This window comes from Armigeres subalbatus, chromosome 3 (assembly GCF_024139115.2).
Source record: "Armigeres subalbatus isolate Guangzhou_Male chromosome 3, GZ_Asu_2, whole genome shotgun sequence".
Lineage (NCBI taxonomy): Eukaryota > Metazoa > Arthropoda > Insecta > Diptera > Culicidae > Armigeres > Armigeres subalbatus.
Genome location: NC_085141.1, coordinates 289,585,141 through 289,605,717, shown reverse-complemented (window position 1 = coordinate 289,605,717; position 20,577 = coordinate 289,585,141). Strand labels below are relative to the sequence as shown.

Here is a 20,577-nt window from a genome sequence, read left to right as displayed (position 1 = left end):
GCTAATCAAAAAATAATCCCAATAGTAATAGGTAATCCAAGTTTGACACTAATTTACGTCATGATTTTGGTTTTCCAAATACATTTCCCGATTTATCAAAAGAAGCCCCGTCTGACGGTAACCTAATAAAAATTGAGCAAACAAAAATAACATAAAAAATAACTGACTGAGAACCTTCAAATGATTTTGCATATTCAGCGCGTGAGGTGTTGTTTTTCCTCTGTGAGATTCCGACTAGGCTAGACGACAGTCTGCTGCGGAGTAACAACATACCTGGAATCGCCGTCCAATTTCTTTGAATTATCCGTGTTCATAGAACTCCGATTCCAACGACACCAATGCTTCTCCCCAGAGGGCTATCACGAAACGACGGCAAGGGCCAATATTTCCACTTTGTTGATGTACACCCAAACAGGGAACCTTATCCAACTTCACTCCCTTGTTGCTGGATCTTGTTCTTTTCTGGTGATTGAAGCGACGGAGTTTTGACAAAGAATCCACTTTACTGCATCACGATTCGTACCGCAAACACTTCCAATCACTAGATAGTCGTATGAGCGGAAGTCGGGTGCCCGTAAAAACGCGCGGAATTCACTTTTCGGCCAAAAATCACGTTTAAATCTGCTGGAGGAATCGACTTTTATCAAAAATGTTGAATGTTTGGTGAGTGACAGTTTGTGTTTTCTTCGTTTTCTCGCACTTTTATTTATAACCGGTTCATAACCGTAATGCAGGGTCAAACTCTAGGAGGCACCAATAAATGAACCGGTTCTGGCGGTTTGTAGGAGAATAGGCCTTTTCACGAGACGTTTAAAACAGGGGGGGAGTAAGCCTGTCATCCACGAACAAAACAAGCCTACCTAAGATGTATTATCCGGGCCTCGCCGCTTGGGAAAGGCGGGCCACCCTGGGCCACCCCGCTTGACAAGTGTAACATTTTTCGAACTGGAATCTTGTAGGATATTGGTTAACCTACACTACTGCTGACTAACGAAAAAAATGTGGGATTGTTTATTTACATTTACTTCATACTACATGCAGAGGAGGCGCGATGCACCGCATATTACCCCCCTGGTTTAAAATCAGCTGATTTTATCGTCAATTGACAGCTCTTCTATAGGCCTTTTCACGAGACGTTTAAAAACAGCTGATTTTATCGTCAATTGACAGTTCTTATATGAAGGTGACAGCTTCGGGCTTGCAGGCCTGTTCAGCGGTTGTAAACAAGTACAGTCGCGATTCGCTGGTTGGGCCACGACCTCGGCCCAACTAACGAATTCGGTTTTTTAGTTGGGCCAACTGACAGCCATTTGAACACGTGTATTTCGACTTGAACATCACAAATGATGTCCAGTGACGCCCAATCCCGTTTTCCGTGTTTACATTGAATTTTGACGTACGGTTGCTTTTTAGTTGGGCCATGGCCCAACCAGCGGAGGCCCAACTAAAAAGTGACCCAAGTATTAAAATCCCAACCAGCGAATCCCGACTGTAGTCTCGGCAGTGTCACATGAAAAGGCCTATGAAAGATACAGCAATCGCTAGAACAGGAAATATATAAGCTATGGGCCTTTTCACGAGACGTTTAAAAACAGCTGATTTCATCGTCAATTGACAGTTCTTCTATGGAAGTGACAGCTTCGGACTTGCAGGCCTGTTCAGCGGTTGTAAACAAGTGCAGTCTCGGCAGTGTCACATGAAAAGGCCTATTTTACGAAACGGGTGAAATGACAGGAGACCTAACACTATGATTTACTTTTTATACGGAACACTTGCGAAAGTGAAACGAAATGATAATGATGATGACGAATTGATGATGGTTGCTTGCCATGCAAATTTACCAAAACAAAACGCCGAGCCGTCCACTCAATTGATGGTGAGGATTCGATCAGCTGATCGAAACTGTCTCGTAAAATGGCTTATGGATTTCCATAGAGTAGAGTGGGGCAAGAGTGCGCGTGGGTAAGAGTACGTTTTCGATTTTTTGAAGCAAATAAAAAAAGATAATCTAGCAGAGCAGCACTGCATCAGTTTGACAGGTATTCTGGCCAAGTATTCTTCTTCTTCTTCTTCTTATTGGCATTACATCCCCACACTGGGACAGAGCCGCCTCGCAGCTTAGTGTTCACTTATGCACTTCCACAGTTATCCAGTTTTCCGCGAGCGGTAATGGCCGCCAGCTTGCTTGCGGTTCAGTCTCTGATTTGACGTGTCTGGAGGTCAACTGCACCCACTGCTCCGAGCATTCTGATCAATGTTGCATATAAGAAGGTGCTGATTCAGTGAATTCAAGCCTTCTTATATATCCAGTTTTCCGCTAGCGGTAATGGCCGAAAGCTTGCCTGCGGGTTAGTCTCTGATTTGACATTTGTGGAGGTCAAGTGCACCCACCGTTAGAGCATTTTAATCAATGTGGTATATAAAAAGGTTTGAATTCACTTAATCAGCACCTTCTTTTATGACACATTGGTCAGAATGCTAGGAGCGGTGGGTGCAGTTGACCTCCAGAAATGTCAAATCAGAGACTAAACCCGCAGGCAAGTTGGCGGCCATTACCGCTCGCGGAAAACTGGATACCCAAGGAATGTAAAATAACAACATTGCCAATGACAACGACATTGTCCTCTCTTGTAAATGTTGGGACAAACTCAACTCGCAACAAGTGTTTATCCCAAACTGCAACAGAATAGGACAATGATTGCCTGCCGCGAATTTTGAGAACTAGTCGGTTTTCGATGCGGTTTTTGATTAAATAAGTATCAGTTATCAATGTTTAGACATAAATTTAACCATCTGTTCACAAGATTTATGTTTTACTTCTGGAATATGTAGGTTATCGCAGTTTGAAAAGTTCACAACAATTTCCTCTCCATGTTTGTTGCAAATAAAACGGAACGCAACATTGTCTTTATCCTCTGCAGATGAGAACAAAGAGTTATCGCTATTCTCTTTTGTCGCATGTTTTTTGCATTTTTCAGCGACAATTACATTCCTTGTATATACCACATTGATCAAAATGCTCGAATGGTGGGTGCAGTTGACCTCCAGAAACGTCAAATCAGAGACTAACCCGCAAGCAAGCTGGCGGCCATTACCGCTCGCAGAAAACTGGATTAACTGCGATGATTCTAACCCAAGTTACCAAGTTTTGCATTCGTATATCATGAGACTAACACGATGATACTTTTATGCCCAGGGAAGTCGAGACAATTTCCAACCCGAAAATTGTCTAGATCGGCACCGGGAATCGAACCCAGCAACCATCAGCTTGCTTTGTAGCCGCGCATCTTACCGTGAACGATTTGAATAAACAACAAGAAAGATATGGAGCTAGATAATTTTTTGGTCATTTTGCTAAAAATAATTGTGTTTTCGCAACTAGTATTTCATTTATATGGTATACCAATCAGTATACTGTAGGGATTGAACATTATATCTCGGGTACTTATTCAAAAGGACGTATATGATTTTGTAAACAAAGATTCAAACGTCGATTTGTCCAATCTGATGGCACTCCCACGCAAATCAACACCAACAACAGGTAGCCGAAAGCTCCCCTTACCTGTCTGTGTTGATGGTTGGCGTTGGAGTGCTATCAGATTGGACAAATCGACGATTGAATCTTTGTTTTCAAAATCACACACGTCCTTTTGAATAAGTACCCGAGATATCATTTCGACTACCTGTTGTATAGAGTGCTTTATGGTGCAGAACACCAATTTGGTTGGTTTTCCAAGAAGTCAAAACCATTTCTTGAATACTGTGGGGTAAAAGTACGCAGGAACGGGTGGGGCAAAAGTACGCATGTGAATCTTCAAGTTCTGATGTCAAACTCGTATCTCCGGCCGAAATAAGACTACTTCCAAAGCGTAAAGATCCACATCAAAGAAAAAAGGGACAGAAATCGAAAATTATCACAAGTTTTAAGAATAAGTGGAAGTAATTTGGTGTTAGAAGGACTTAGCGAACAAAGCACTGAAGCGAAATATTGAAATTGTATTAGGCCTTGTTGTACATCTAAACATAGTTCGAAAACACAATTTCATCTAAATGACAATTTCATTTAATCAAAAGAAACATCCATAAACTACGTGGGCAGCAGGGACTATGTCCAAGGGCTTGACGATCCCTCCCCAGGCCATCTGAGAGTTGTGGGGCTTGCCTAGGATGTGGTGGGGTTTGACAGTGGGCCCTGTTAAATTCCTATAAAAAGCTGCACTAAAGCGACCGTGTGCCGCTTAAAGCGCACAAGCCCAAGTCCTGGTGTTAGGTGGGACGCTAAACAGCCCTGACACGACGGCCCTCCGACGAGACAGGAGGTTTGCGCAGGCCCAATAACAGGCGGAAAACCAATAATTACTAACAATATGAGAGATAATGCGACTCGATATAATCGGCAAAGACCTAGGCGACGAATAAATGATCACGATTGGAAGCTTGGAACATGGAACTGCAAGTCGCTAGGTTTCGCAGGTTGCGACAGGATGATCTACGATGAATTACATCCCCGCAACTTCGACGTCTTGGCGTTGCAGGAGATTTGCTGGACAGGACAGAAAGTTTGGAAAAGTGGGCATCGAGCGGCTATCTTCTACCAAAGCTGTGGCTCCACCAACGAGCTAGGAACCGGCTTCATAGTGCTGGGTAAGATGCGCCAACGCGTGATTGGGTGGCAGCCAATCAACGCAAGGATGTGCAAGCTGAGGATTAAAGGCCGTTTCTTCAACTGTAGCATCATCAACGTGCACTGCTCACACGAAGGGAGACCCGACGACAAGAAAGAAGCGTTCTACGCACAGCTGCAGCAGACATACGATGGATGCCCACTGCGGGACGTCAAAATCGTCATCGGTGACATGAACGCACAGGTAGGAAGGGAGGCAATGTATAGACCGGTCATCGGACCGGATAGTCTGCACACCGTATCGAATGACAACGGCCAACGATGCATAAACTTCGCAGCCTCCGGCGGAATGGTAGTCCGAAGCACCTTCTTTCCCCGCAAAAATATCCACAAGGCCACATGGAGATCACCTAACCAAGAAACGGAAAACCAAATCGACCACGTTCTAATAGACGGCAAATTCTTCTCCGACATCACGAACGTCCGCACTTACCGCAGTGCGAATATTGAATCCGACCACTACCTCGTTGCAGTATGCCTGCGCTCAAAACTCTCGACGGTGTACAACACGGGTCGAAGTCGGACGCCGCGGCTTAACATTGGGCGGCTACAAGACGCTAGACTAGCCCAAGAATACGCGCAGCAGCTGGAAGTGGCACTCCCAACGGAAGAGCAGCTAGGCGCAGCGTCTCTTGAAGATGGCTGGAGAGATATTCGATTGGTAGCACCGGATCAGAGAAACGACTGGTATGGTGATCCAAAGGTGGCGGCAGCACTACGAAGAGCACCTGAATGGCGATGTGGCAGACAAAGATGGCGGTATGGTGATGGACCTGGGGGAACGCGCGCAGGACATAATTCTACCGGCTCCGGACCTCCAGGAAATCCAGGAGGAGATTGGCCGGCTGAAGAACAACAAAGCCCCTGGGGTTGACCAACTACCAGGAGATCTATTTAAACACGGTGGTGAGGCACTGGCTAGAGCGCTGCACTGGGTCATTACCAAGATTTGAGAGGAGGAAGTTTTGCCGCAGGAGTGGATGGAAGGTGTCATGTGTCCCATCTACAAAAAGGGCGATAAGCTGGATTGTAGCAACTACCGCGCAATCACATTGCTGAACGCTGCCTACAAGGTACTCTCCCAAATTTTATGCCGTCGACAAGCACCAATTGCAAGGGAGTTCGTGGGGCAGTACTAGGCGGGTTTTATGGGCGAACGCTCCACCACGGACCAGGTGTTCGCCATTCGCCAAGTATTGCAGAAATGCCGCAAATACAACGTGCCCACACATCATCTATTCATCGACTTCAAAGCCGCATATGATACAATCGATCGGGACCAGCTATGACAGCTAATGCACGAGCACGGATTTCCGGATAAACTGACACGGTTGATCAAAGCGACGATGGATCGGGTGATGTGCGTAGTTCGAATTTCAGGGGCATTCTCGAGTCCCTTCGAAACCCGCAGAGGGTTACGGCAAGGTGATGGTCTTTCGTGTCTGCTATTCAACATCGCTTTGGAAGGGGTAATACGAAGAACAGGGATTAACACGAGTGGTACAATTTTCAATAAGTCCGTCCAGCTATTTGGCTTCGCCGACGACATAGATATTATGGCACGTAACTTTGAGAAGATGGAGGAAGCCTACATCAGACTGAAGAGGGAAGCCAAGCGGATCGGACTAGATCCGGTGAAAATGGTTCTCGACAATGATCCGACGGGAACAAAAAGGAGAGATGCACAGCGGGCAAGGTGGATCGATCAGGTGGAGGATGATTTGTGGACCCTCCGCAGACTGCGTGGTTTGCGAAGTGCAGCCATGGACCGAGCTGAATGGAGAAGACTTTTATGTGCAGCACGGGCCACTCCGGCCTTAGTCTGGTAATAAATAAATGATTGATGATGATGATGATGATGGTCCCACCACATACCCCTACAAAGGTTTGAGCTAGACGATTTCAAGACAAAATTTTCAAAACGACTTATCTGCTTTTGTAAACAAAGATTCAAACGACGATTTGACGAATCTGATAGCTCTCCCACGCAAACCAATACCATCAACAGGTAGCGGAAACCTTCAACTACCTATTGGTGGTGTTGATTTGCGTGGGAGAGCTATCAGATTCGTCAAATCATCGTTTGAATCTTTGTTTACAAAAGCAGATAAATCGTTTTGAAAATTTTGTCTTGATTTAACTTTAAGATAATAATTAATTGAATTTAATTTAACAATAATTTAATCATATTTGCAAAACAAAACAAAAACGATCTGATTACCATCTCAAATATAAATTTCCGATCTTTCCATTACTATCCAGCAAAAAAAAAATGAATTGTAAAAAAACTGTTTATCTCATCTACAGATTGATACTTCTCGCTTGGTAGTCATATGGCTATCGCTTTTGTCCCATACGCAGGAGCTCATGGGTTCAATCCCAATCCCAAGCTCGTCTCATTCCTCCTACTTTGTATCTTTCTCTATATTTCTCATGGTCTAGCAATCGCTAGAACAGGAAATGGACTTCCATACCGTTTCCATTTCTATCCTATACCTTCAAATTGACTATTCTAGCAGTAACTGCTAGAATTGGGAATTAACGGAAAAGCTAGTTTCCTATCCCTTGTCATAAGACGAGTTTGTACTATCCCATTTATTTCTACCACTTGATTGTACCTTGACATATACGTACCTCAACAGTAAGGTCGTCTTCAGTGTCTCGTACTTAACGCGACTATCGACGACGTTTCCTATACCCAATTAGATTTCCATCAGTTGCTATATTCTATCACATTGGCTAGCAACTCGTTAACCAAGACGTTAGCAACAACTAGACGTTAGCTAGCAACTCGTTAAACAAATTCCAATAAAATTCCGCATAAACTCGTGGCAGGTGCAGAAGTATATTCGGCTTGCAGTGGGAGAGTGATGGCATCATCATTTCCTTCCCATTCCCTACGTTGACTTGCAATCTGACGTGGCATGCGCTAGTGTGACCTAATAACTGAGATCACCAGTTCTTGTACATTGAGGATTAGTGGTAGTTCCAAGCAAACATATGTTGATTCTCTGTGCAAGTACTGCTGATCTGGTCATAATGCAGTAGCAACTACGGGCAGTCAATCAAGCTCAAGCTCAAGCTCTACAGATTGATACCTCTTGCACAGATTTCAGAAGTTATTATTATTATTATAATCTTTATTAATGAGGTTTTTAGCCCTGGGCTAGTTCACCTCAATTTTCAGAAGTTGTATCAAGAATAGCGTTTCATGTTATTATAAATAAGCATTTATAGTAATCTAATGAACTACGACGTCATCAACAAAATCAATTGTGTTACCGCTCCATCGATATCAAAAGTTTCGGTATCAACCGCGGAAACAAAACTCTTATAGATAGCCCATTACTAATCCGCAGGATCATTCAAAGAGCTGAAAAAGTCCAAATCTCTACATAAATTTCAAAACCATTTATATCTGTTTTCAGCGCGCGACGAGGCGCGCGAGTCTTAAACTTTTGTAGACTACACAAGAAAAAGGTCATATTACAATTACTTTCATAAATATAAAATCCATCATCATCATTGAGGCGAACAAAATAGTTTCAGTGCCTCAATAATTGAATGCCTCGAGTGCCTCAATAATTGAAAAACACAATTGTCTAAACAAAATATCCGTAGGTAAAACTTCGCCAAGATACAATAAATTATGATTAAAAAAGTCAACTAGGTACCTGCTTAAAAGATAGCTTTCACAGCTAATTACGATTTGTACCAAGTGTACAAAAATTCAGACATCGGCAGGCTAATAAATACGGCAGATTACAGTGGGCTGGATATGTAGTGCGTATGCCGGAAGAGAACCTGCAAGAGGACGTCGGCTCCGGGGTAGACCCCGCACTCGCTGACTGTGTGCAATCGAGGAACATGCGTGTGGGGCCGGCGTGCACGGAGACTGGCCATCCATGAACGAGCGACGAGGAAGTGTACGAGAACCATAGGATAGGATAGCTAGGTGAGTCGCATATCCACAAAGTTTGAGAACCTCTGCCCTAAAGATACTTTACCTCTCACTGCACTATACAGCCACACAAAGAAATGCGAGGAAAATTGATTTTAATTTGTTATTCTATTTTCGGACGGATCGATTGGAGGCGAACTTGATAATTAAGATTAAGATAAGAGGATTAAACGTGATATGTGTGAATAATAGTTTTTTTTTATTTCATTAAGATATGCTCTAAACACAAAGAATTGTTTCTGGTTGTATGTCAGTATTGTGTAAAAATATTCCTAGCATTAAAGTTTCAAACAACAGTTGCTTTTCATAACTGATGTTATTAAACTTATGTAGTCCACGATAACAAGAATGTACAAGTTTTGTTTGTTAATTTTTATATAAATATCGCTCTACATTTTTCTAAATGGCTATCCGACTGTTACAAGTTGTACATACACATGTTATTAAAAACCTTTTCATAATACACATAACTTTGATAATGTTAGTTAATATTCAAAAACAGATACAACACTCTAACTAATAAACTTATTTAGATTTATTGTTAGATGCAGGTCGCATTGCATTTACTGCAAGGGGTGGAGCAGCATTGACTCCACTTCGGCGGGCTTTGATCCGAATCTGTAGCGTGGTAAGCAGTCCATTTAGGACGTCGTGGTTGGGTATCTTTTTGGCGAACAATAATCGCTTAACGGAGTCGTCGTACGTTAGCAAAGCGACCATGTTTTGAAGCAGGAAGCCCTGGCAGTACTCCATCAATTTCTGGGCATTATAAACCTAGGAAGATACACAGTTGGACATGGTGCGAAGGATATTCGAGTATTAGATACCAACCTTTGCGTGAATATACATGGCTACGACGTTATCGATGTCGATCATTTCGGCACAGCGAGCTTCAGTATAGCGAAGTAGACCTTCCAGTTGGAAGAAGCTGGCCGCTGCCATTAGCTCCAAAACATCTCCAGTAGCAACGTCCAGGCTGTTACATCCTCCACTATACAAGAATTGCATTACCAACTGAAATGAAAAAATAATAAAGCTAGACATATTGAATATCTTGAACAATAATCCAAAATTTACCTCGAATATATGGTAGCGGATATCGTTGATCTGAACAGTTGGCGTTCCGGTACCTTCATTCAGCTTGGAGCTCAACATGCTTTGTAAACGTGGTGATGCGGTTACCAGAACGATCTTGTGCCCGTAAAAGATGCGATTCTCGACTCTGAAATATACACTCGTAAGTTATTATGTTTTAGGACCTTGTTGCTAAGAAATACCTGAACGTCACATCGCTGAGCTCTGGGTTGTTCACGAATTTAGGATCGATTCTAGATCCATTTGATGGCAGCAACACGGGCTCCTTGATAGGCTTGATTGGTTCCCAGCCAAAGCAGGTGCTGAAGATATCTGCCAACAGTAAGGTTGTACCTTCCTTCTGTAAAAAAATAATCAATTAACTGTGCTCTGAAGATTTTGGAGGGCATAAACTCACTTTACTATAACGGAATATGTTGAACAATAGCGGCAGACATTCCGTCACAAACTGCTGACTATAGTCGTCGGGACAGACTTGTAAGAAGTCCTGCAGAAGTTGATCGATGACAGCGTCCAGTCGTAGTTCGTGGGCAGCTGCCAGAGCGTGCATCCAACAATGAAGTGTCCAAGGAACTCCAAGCGCGCGCAGCTCAATAGTTATATCTGAAACAACTACAGAGTAAACATCACAGTTTGATAAATTGACTGTTGAGTTCTTACCTAGATGGTTATTTTCAGCACTGTGATACATGGCCTCTTGAAGACTTTTAATTTGCGTTTTATTCAAGGTCGGAGGAACTTCTGTCTGCCGATCCAGCTGAGTGCGGCTGGTGCTATCACCTTCAGCAAGCATCTCTTCCAGTGACAGAACTTCACGGCTCCCTGGAGCTAGCGGGTGGGACAGAAGCTTTCGCAAAGACACGCGTTGTCCATGGGCAGCAGCAACAGAAATCGCACTACGAAGATATGAATTTCTTGGTATTGCACTTTACGACATTAATAAACTAATGAACATACCTGTAGCAACCTCGTTGGGCACTGCCCGAAAAGCTTAGTGAATCCTTGAGCTGCGTGGAAAGGAAAGCATGGGCTCCATGAGCCAACAGCATAGACACAACTTCCACAACGCCTCCACCGCTGGCAACTTGTAGCGGAGTTATAGTACACTTGTCCTCACTTAGCCGAGCGCCACCTTCCACGTGGGCACCACGCTCCAGCAATGTGCGAAGAGCTTGATAGTTTCCTTTACACGCAGCAAAAGTTATCGCCGTCCAGTGCTGTGTTTCCGGATGAATAGCCGCACAGTTGGGATAACCAACAGCTGGGACTTCGATATTCGGATCAGCACCGGCATCCAGCAATGTTTGGATGGCAGCATCATCATTGCGAACAGCCGCGATCATCAGTGCCGTTAGACCTTGATGGTTCAAAGTATCATAACGAGTCGTTGGGGGTACTAATGAAAGTGCTTGGATAAGGAGTTCTGCACGACCGGTCAGCATCAAACGGAAGGCCAGGGCGTACGTCGCCCGTCTCCCACATTCACTCGAATCCTCCTAAAAGGGGACAAATACTTAGAAAAAATCTATTGAATTGGACGAACTGAATACTTACAATATTACTGCTGGTAGTCGAGGTAGACGAATTGGACGACAATGATCCGTGAAGAGGTTGCGTTTGACCGGAGTGGTTCGACGACGCTATACTTTGGCTGGACAGTGTAAGTCTCCGTGACGGTAACTCTTCTTCCGAAATGGTTAACCTAGGTGGGCAATCTACTCCAGGTAGAAGTAGACGAGCTGCTTGCATAATGTCATCCTTATCTATAAGCAAAGCGTGGCGATATTCCGCATGAGCAGAGGAAACGCGTAGCCACTCTACAAGGGGAGGTAAAACGACATAAGCTCGTTCGTAACAGAGCTCCTGGATGTTTGTTCCTCCGCCATTCGTGGCAACTCCAATGTCGTTGTGCTCTAGCTGTGAGCATCGCATAAAATAAAATAATACTCGTAAGGCAGACTGTGACATTGTTATGTGTTGACTTCTTAGCTGAGCTCGTTGAACTAAATCTTTCAGTTCATTCAGGCTTCCTACGCATGTGGTTAATAAACAAGGTTCCAGCGCAGGATTTTGTGCATTAGAGTTAATTGACGATTGACTGGCCCAACGTGGCATAGTGAGGGCTCCGGATGCAACCCTCCCTGCGTTCAAATGGGCATAAGGCTGTAAAAGCCCCCACAAATCCCCTGAATTGGCAATGGCATGCTCCAAACCACTTGCAGTTAGCGTAGCAGTAGGATCCGTTGGTAGACACTGTAAAAATATCTCTTCCAGTAAGTTCTCCAAACCCGCGCAAAGGTATACTGCAGCATACTCGTGCACAAAACGACCCAAACGAGCGTCGGCCATCCAGCGATGGAATCTTCCCACCGGCAGTTGAAGACCTGCTCGGGCCGATTTACTCTGCTTCAGGGCACTGTCCCCTGGCACAGCAAACATCGCTGCAGCACGCAGGCAGGCTTTAATACAAGAATCCGCCAAGGCAGGTGACAACACAATTTTAAATGCTCCCGAAACTTCATGCTTCGAGCACAGACCTAAACTGCCGGAGAGGCGTTGCACTTCCCGGGCAACTCGGACCAACGCTCGCTGCAAAAGGTAGCCCAACCGAGGAACCGCTTCGACGGAAACTCTTTCGGAATGTTCTCTACAACGACCGGATCGTAGGACCCGTAGAACACAATGCTGGCTCCAGGGAGGATGTTGCAACTCCACCAAACGGTTGTGCGAATCTACCCAGACAAACTCATCTGCGCTAGTTACATTGGTATTTACAGTTTCCAGAGAGCTATATCTTCCGAGTCTTCGCTCGGGTTCTGAACTCTCCGATCCGGCACTTAAACTGCTGTAGGTTGAAGTGCTGGTATGTGAGCGCATGGTCAGTTGCTGAATGGCTAGTTTTATGTCCTCTAACCCTCCACCTCCCCACGGAATTTTCGCTGGTGTGGCTCGATGTCGGGACCGCGAATGATTGGTACTTGCTCTGGAACGAGCGCTTCGGTTTGTGACTCCAGCTGCTAAGCGGTCTTCCGGTAAAGGGCCTAGTGGTCCATTAGCACGGTTACCTCCTGGAGAGCTGCTGCCATGACCTGTGTCGGACATGGATGCGTGTCCCGAGGAACGATTTTCATCCGACGAGCTGTGACATTCGTTGACCCGCTGAAGGCCGCGGAAGTCGTGCGTTCCAGTATGGTGGTGGGTTCTTGTGATGCCGAGAGACTTCTGAGGCGGACCTCCGAGAGAGTTGGGCTGCGATTGTTGGTGGTGGTAAGCTGGCATGGCATGATGGTTTTGGGTGAAGTGTTGTTTAAGATGGCTCATACTGCTGGCGTTGCTGGAGCTGTTGCTACTGGTGTTGTGGGGTTCTGCAGAGGATGTTGGAGAGTTGAGGAGATTATCGTTGCTATTGCTAAGACCGCTTGAGTTGAGCCGTTTGGCGTTGTATCCATTGGCATTGTGCTGGATGTTGGACTTATCCAATCCAGAACTGATCATGGCTGGTTGGCACTTGACTGGAGAGCTTTGGACGGTTAGTTTGGTTGGACCTGATACGGATCTGTGGGGACCTTGCTGCTGCGGGATTGCTGTGTGGTGGGACGATACGGGACCGCTAGATTGTTGATGAAGTCCATGCGGAGGGGTATGATGTTGTTGTTTAATGTTTCCATTAGAAAATTTGGTAGGGCCTACGTCTCTCTCGGGGATCATGGCCGAGGTGTTGTAGGACAGATTGTGATTGCTGCCATGGCTGGCAGCACTCGAACCGGTGGTGTCTCCACTTTGCTGCAAGCTTTGAACGGGTGATAAATTGTAATTACGAGGATCTACCTGGTTGCCATGATTCGAAGGACGAAGCGCAAGCTCTTTGGAGACTCGAGGAGCTGGAGTGGCCACTGCAGGACTCTGGATTCGTGGTCCAGATGCGACGGGGTTCGATGAGGCAATGTAATGATTCCCCGGTGAAAGCCCGTTGGACCCATTGTGGAGGTTGCTACTCGAGCTATTGACTCCTGAAGTGGAGTTGCTATTGTTGGACGGCGTATTGACATGCCCGTTGGTGACGGTTCCAGATGGCCTGTTAGAATATAAAATGATTTATTTAGTATATAAACATCTTATACAATTTATTGTTATCAATGTTGATTGTAATGTGCTCACCAAGTACCTCATAATTAAGTAAAAGTTCTAAATTGGATAAGGATGTCTACATTACCGTGCCCGCCAGTCCTGCACGAAACTCCAGTCGAATGGATCACCGACTTCGTCATCATTGCAGCCATACCCTTCTTCGCTAGATTCGTGCTGAAATACGGCCTGCACGATATCCGTTGCGACCTTGAAGCTTTCTTCGATCTTGATGTTGATGACCCCGTCGACGACGCTTTCCACAAACGACGGTAACGCTTTGTCGACTGTTTCCGTTTGAGCTGCAACCGTCTTATCAACCCGCCGTATCTCCACCACTTGGGTATGCTTCGGTTTCAGTGGCTGTTCGGCGACTATTGTCGGTAGTTTGTGGCTAGCTTCCGGTTGCGCTGGAGAGCTTTTCTTTTGCGTAATAACAACCGTTGCTGAACAGCCTGGGCCCATTGGATCCACAGTCGGTGCCCCCGTAGGACCAGCAGTCTTATTTTTCTCTTCCAGTACAGATTTGAGTTGTTGCATGAATTCTTTGCCGGGTTTGTTTTGTTCTGAGGTATCTTTACGCTTTGGTTTGAGGATGATTGAGTTTTGTCGCTTGAAGTGCATTTCGGCCGTTTCCTCACAGAGACGTTGTGCGTGAAATACGTTTAGTTCGGTGGTTTTTGGAGGTGGTGGAGTGGATGGGGGAGGTTTTGGTTTATCAGATTTCTTATTGGCTATACTATCGCCAAAGTAGATGATCACTTTGTGGTCTTTTTGCTTTTCTATTTTGTTCTTGATGTTTTGCGCGGAGGCGGATACTGAGGGTGGCGGGGATGGTGGCAAATAGCTGAAGTAGTCTTCCTCGGTGAGGTTAGTGGTGCTTTTGATCATCTTTGGATCGATCACACCTCCGCTGTAACGGTTTTTGTTGATCTTCGCAAAGCAAGAGATTTCATTGTAGCTTTGCGCCTTCTTCATCCGGTTGAGCTGCCGAGATGTGATGGCTGCTTGTTCCGGAAACTCGTAGTTTATATCCGTCGTTGATGCACCCGCCAATGGTGCCGCGGTAGCACCATGGCGGCCATCCTTGTTGTAATCCGACGACATTCGTCTTTTGAGAATGAAATTGTCATTCCGACTAAGTTTACTGTTCTTACAATATTTGGATCCTTGTGGTTGGGGCTTTCCCGTAGCAGGTGAGCTTTCTACGCTACCGGAAGAACGCTCACACTTGCTGGAAGGTTTCACTTTGAGTTTGTAACCGCGTAGCTCCCGACAGAGACTGCAGGTGCAGTCATCTGTGCACGTCATGCTGCTATTGACTGGGCACTTAGAGTTGATTTGCAATGGTTATTGTAAACTTCATCGCCACCGCCACAGCCGAAGCCGGTAAGGTTACAACATTTTCGCTTTGTTCGACAAACATTTTCACTTTCAATTCGCTACAGACAAACGGTGGTCAATGGGGTTGAGCTTACGGGATCGCGTGTGTCGCTGCCAGTCTACTTTATGAGACACACATGGGGGGCAGTAGCAAAACCTGAAAGGCATCAGGAAATTGTATTTGGTGGTCCTGCCCGCGCACAAAACTGCAAAGCATACGGCAAATGTAGAGTTGAAAGGCATTAGCTAAATTATTTAGGGCAGCCGCCGCATTACGCGGGATTGGTTCCCTGCTGAAAGAAACACATTAATTATTGGAACGTTTGGATACCAACAAACAACGGTCGGTCGGTCGGTCAGTTGGTCGAAGCATTGCAAAATAGAGAAATGTCGGTGCGATGTTATGAAATTTGCTGATACTTAGAGTAGGAAATTGGTGGACTTCTCATAAATTTGACTCACCAGTGTAAAAAATATTCCATACCTACATTGGTACGGCGTGCATTTATGCGGCACCCGGCAGGTTATTTGATTTAGGCTCGCGGCGAGGCTCGCACGTGGGAGAGTTCAATGCAAGATAATGACGAACATCTGTTTTCAAAATTTCTAGTTCAGAGTTGAAAGCTTGCTAGCCTGTATTCTTAGAAGTTCGATGCAAAAATCTTTATATTTTATTTATTTTTTATTGTTCAGTAAACATTTTAGGCTTAAATCTATTGGGAAATATTGTATCGATTTAAGTTTGAAGGAGAGGAGGTATATGAAGTAAAAATGGCATATGACAACCAAACCCGCTAACATAGGCTATACGTTTTGACTCATATTACGAACACAGTACGGAGGTCTTCATGAAAAGAGTGTTTGGAATATGAGTCTGTTCGAGATTTGAGTCAAAACGGTATATTATACAAAATAGGAAATATGTAGCTTAGAACAAGGCTGAGACGAGACTTGAAAAGATGATTCTTCTTTTCCCATGTTTTGACTTCAGTTCGCCTTATCTCAGTTGGCGTTTATTTTTAAACTGATTCACCCAAGATGCGCATAGGCTCTTCTTAGCACTATAAAAAATTTCATATTCTTCTTCTTCTTCTTCTTCTTCTTCTTGGCATTACATCCCCACACTGGGACAGAGCCGCCTCGCAGCTTAGTGTTCATTAAGCACTTCCACAGTTTTTAACTGCGAGGTTTCTTAGCCAGGTTACCATTTTTGCGTTCGTATATCATGAGGCTAGCACGATGATACTTTTATGCCCAAGGAAGTCGAGACAATTTCCAATCCGAAAATTGCCTAGACCGGCACCGGGAATCGAACCCAGCCACCCTCAGCATGGTCTTGCTTTGTAGCCGCGCGTCTTACCGCACGGCTAAGGAGGGCCCTTTCATATTCGCGAAAGTGTAAAATCAATGATTTCAATAAATGATCAAATCAATGCTTTCTATGATGTATGGTGAGTTATTTTCTCCTTTAGAATTTGAATCGATGAACACAAACAAAAGATATTTTAGTTACTAGATAAAGATTGTCGCTGTCCGGAACATCTTTTGCTGGCGATGATAGGGGAGCTAAATGTCAAAGAAGGAAAATCCATACGATTTGACAGCTTGGTACCCAACATGTTCCGGACAGCAGAACAAAGGGAACCGAAGCGACAATCTTTATCTAGTAACTAAAATATTTTTATACAAACCCGTTAAACGATTATATAAGAGTAAAAACATAATTATTTGGTTTCCCCTGCAGTGTTTAATGTATGACGATCTGAGTGGTACGGAGCCTAAATTAGAGATGTGCGTCGCAACACAGATCCATATCAGTATTAGCAAAACAATTACGATTTCTCCACGAGTATTAATTTTATTGCCAGACTCTTATAGACGACTTGCTTACAACGAAAAAAGCGCAAGAGGTGGAGTTAACATCTTTCAAGTTTCAAATGAACATTTTTCGAATCCCATTTTAACTGAAATATAACACATATGAAAACCGAGCTGTCATTTTATTTCGGTTAAATGTTTTCCTCGATTTGTTTAAAAAATATATTATATAGAAAAGATATGATGCAGCCAATGAAGATTTATTTCAAGATTTATTTTTTGTACTCGTGCCACAAATATATGTAGCTTTTCCACATGCGGCTCAAAATGTATGGTGAAACATTATTATGTAGCTCTATTTTTTCTATGCGCCATAAGAAAAAGATAATATAATACATCGCATAGTGGAAACATTATTGCGAATGCATTGTACGGTTCAAGCATGGACATAAGTCAAGTCTGATTTGCATAATTCAGAACTCCAGTTTTATCGTACACTAACGGTTGAACTTTTTGTTACTTAAAAAAAACTAGAGATAAATGCTATATACATTTGTTAGCCTATTTCGATACTATGTGTTGAAAAAAATTTCATAATCGAGCCATTTTTTGTTGCCGCTGAAAATTTAACTTTTGCTCAAATAATCATTTTTATAGTTAATGCGTTCATAGGTTCTGACTACCGTTAGAGCTCAGCGCCGATCCTAAAATCGTCAGCTGCGGCGTTTGTCATAATTTTGACGATTTATTTATTACGTTCGTAACGTAAAGTTTTTTTTTTAGGATATTTTTAAGACATAAATGGGAGAATCTTTTTATTTCACTGGAAAAATCTAACGAACTGTCCCAGAAGTTTTTGGAACTTTCAACAGGAAATGCTCTGAAGTTTTCTCCGGAATTTCTATGAAGTTTTCAGGGGAAATTGCTTAGAAGTTTGCTTATGCCACCGGGTATGCACGCTACAATTTTTTTTCTCATCGAGAATTTCCTGAGTTTCCACTAAACAGAATTTCTTTTTGATTTTTAAGTTTCACAAAAACTGTTTCCGACGGAATTTCAACTGGATTTTTTTCGGGATTTATTTGAATTGCTACGTGAATTTTTTTATGTGGTCCATTAGTAATTCTTCGGAAATTCTACAAGAAAATTTTAAAAAGACGAAGGGTTGTTTGGTTGAAAATCATTCGGTGGAAAGTGGAAAGTCGAATATCACTTGGGCGAATAATACGTTAAGCCGAAAGCCATCTAGCCGAATTCCATTCGTTCGATACGGTTATTATGTGGAAAACGGATTGACGGTACGATCAAACTAGTCATTTTGCTGGAAAAGCCATATGATCTAACAGTTCGTTTGGTCGAATAGGCCTTGTGTTCGAAAATGCCTTTTGACCGAAACGGTAGTTTGGCAGAAAGGGAAATTTGGCCAAAAATGTTATTCGGCTGATCTGATTATATGGCGAAAAACGTCGACCCGTTCGGCCAAATGCCATTTTTGAACAAATGAGCTGTCGGAATAAACGTCATTTTCGTCAAATTATCAGTTCAGCCGTATAATCTTCACCCGTACGTCGCTTTCAGCCAAATGACATTTTTGACCGTTTTTGACCTTATGTCACCTCGTCCGAGCAAGCAACATTTTCGGTCAAACGATTTTTTTTCGGCAGCGCGGGCAAACAACACTTTCGGCCATATGTTCATTTCGGCCAAATGGTCCTTTTATGCCAAACGACCATCTAAGTCTTTTTGGCTAAATGACCTATTCAATTAGACGACTTTCCAGCCAAATGACCTGTTCAGCCGAACGACATTATCGGCCATATGTCCATTTCGACCAAATTCCAGTCGAGTTTCAGATTAATGACATATTCGGCCAAACAACAAACGGCCCTTCCCCGTCAAAACATTTGATTTCAACGTGAAATTCTGTAGATTTCAACAGTCCTTGGAGTCCTTGGAAATTTCTGCAGGTAATTCTTTGAGATTCCTAAAGGAAATTCTTTATAATTTACCCGGGAAATTTATGGAATTTGCACCTGGTGGACTTCATGGCCCTGTAATTAGTGGCGTCAGTCGTCTAAGCGTATTTGCAAGTCATTGAGTGTGAGTTTAATTCCCACCCTAGTAAGGAGAAAACAACGCGCCGCTGGTTCACTGGGTGCTGTGTGAATGTCCTGTCCATTGTCTAATGCAGCGGTTCTCAACCTTTTTCTTGAGAGGTACCCCTTCGGACTTTTGCATCAATTGAGGTACCCCCTAGTTTTGTTTTTGCTGTAAATGAAAATAAGTGTAACTCATAAGATAAATGAAAAAATGGTACTGAAAATGGCTCTCCATGAAGTTGGCTGAAATTTTCATTATATCGAGCTCTTGAAGAGAAGATTCCAAGCCTCTTGAAAAGCGGCTTTTAAGCCATTTAAAGGTAAGATTCTAAGCAACTCTCCAGTCTCCAGTAGCTTTGCGAGTAAAGGCGTAGGATTACCAATCCGGAGAAGGCGAGTTCGATTCTCATTGTGATCTAGGATTTTTTCGGGTGGGAAACATTCTCGACTCCCTGGGCATAGTGTGTCCATTGTACTTGCCACACAAGATACATACTATAGATAGTAGAATCTATAGATGAGCGAAAGCATGACTGAGCCGATTTTTTGACCGTGCACGCGTGCACAGCCCTTAACATTTCCATTGGATTCGTCACGTCATGCTCGTTTGGAGACACGTTTGACAGTTCGTTTGGTGCCAGAGGATTTATCTTCGCTCATCTATATATTCCACTATCTATAATACATACTCATGCAATGGCGGGCATAGAAAGCTTTCAATTAATAACTGAGGAAATGCTAATAGAATACTTGGAAAAGCAGGCCAAGCTCCAGTTGGAATGTAGAGCCATAGAAGAAGAAGAAGAAGAAGAAGAAGAAGAAGAAGAAGAAGAAGAAGAAGAAGAAGAAGAAGAAGAAGAAGAAGAAGAAGAAGAATAAGAAGAAGAAGATTCTAAGCAACTTGAAAGGACGCTTCACCCCTTGAAAAGAAGCTTCCGAAAGAATGTTTCCGGGCCTCTTGGATGGAGGCTTCCGGGCCTTTTGAAAGAAGACTTCCGGGCTTTTGAAAGGTGGCTTCCGGGCCTCTTGAAAGGAGGCTTCCGGGCCTCATGGAAGGAGGCTTCCGGGCCTCTTGAAAGGAGGCTTCCGGGACTCTTGAAAGGAGGCTTCCGGGCCTCTTGAAAGGAGGCCTCTGGACCTCTTGAAAGTAGGTTTCCGAACCATTTGAAAGAAGGCTTCCAAGCCAAAGTCCTCCGAAAGAAGTCCTCCGAACCTCTTGAAAGGAGTCCTTCGAGCTGCTTAGAATTTGTTCATTCGTCGTTCTGTCCTTTTGATCTTTTGTCCCACAGCCCTTCATCCACTGTGGTGGTTGTGGAGAGAAGGATTCAATAGTCTTTTAGTTACTGATCGATATTATGTACACAATTTTGAAATAAAAAAAAAATAACTAAAACTTTATCAATAAGTTTTGA

General features: G+C 43.7%; 2 protein-coding genes across 2 annotated transcripts in view; both read right to left on the bottom strand.

Moving 5' to 3' along the window:
* The window catches only part of LOC134224793 (ubiquitin-protein ligase E3A), a 35,258-nt gene extending 34,569 nt beyond the window's left edge, over window positions 1-689 (bottom strand). Inside the window, exon 1 of the mRNA XM_062704373.1 lies at window positions 274-689. Coding sequence (XP_062560357.1) covers window positions 274-314 — 41 coding nt within the window. The 5' untranslated portion in view covers window positions 315-689. The remainder of the gene's footprint in view (window positions 1-273) is intronic.
* An 8,134-nt stretch (window positions 690-8,823) lies between these two features.
* LOC134224774 (uncharacterized) overlaps window positions 8,824-20,577 on the bottom strand; it is a 36,893-nt gene continuing 25,139 nt past the window's right edge. Inside the window, exons 2-10 of the mRNA XM_062704341.1 lie at window positions 13,954-15,541; window positions 11,295-13,815; window positions 10,698-11,236; window positions 10,401-10,636; window positions 10,138-10,343; window positions 9,923-10,080; window positions 9,723-9,867; window positions 9,477-9,659; window positions 8,824-9,419 (exon numbers count right to left, since the gene is read on the bottom strand). Coding sequence (XP_062560325.1) covers window positions 9,171-9,419; window positions 9,477-9,659; window positions 9,723-9,867; window positions 9,923-10,080; window positions 10,138-10,343; window positions 10,401-10,636; window positions 10,698-11,236; window positions 11,295-13,815; window positions 13,954-15,176 — 5,460 coding nt within the window. The 5' untranslated portion in view covers window positions 15,177-15,541 and the 3' untranslated portion in view covers window positions 8,824-9,170. The remainder of the gene's footprint in view (window positions 9,420-9,476; window positions 9,660-9,722; window positions 9,868-9,922; window positions 10,081-10,137; window positions 10,344-10,400; window positions 10,637-10,697; window positions 11,237-11,294; window positions 13,816-13,953; window positions 15,542-20,577) is intronic.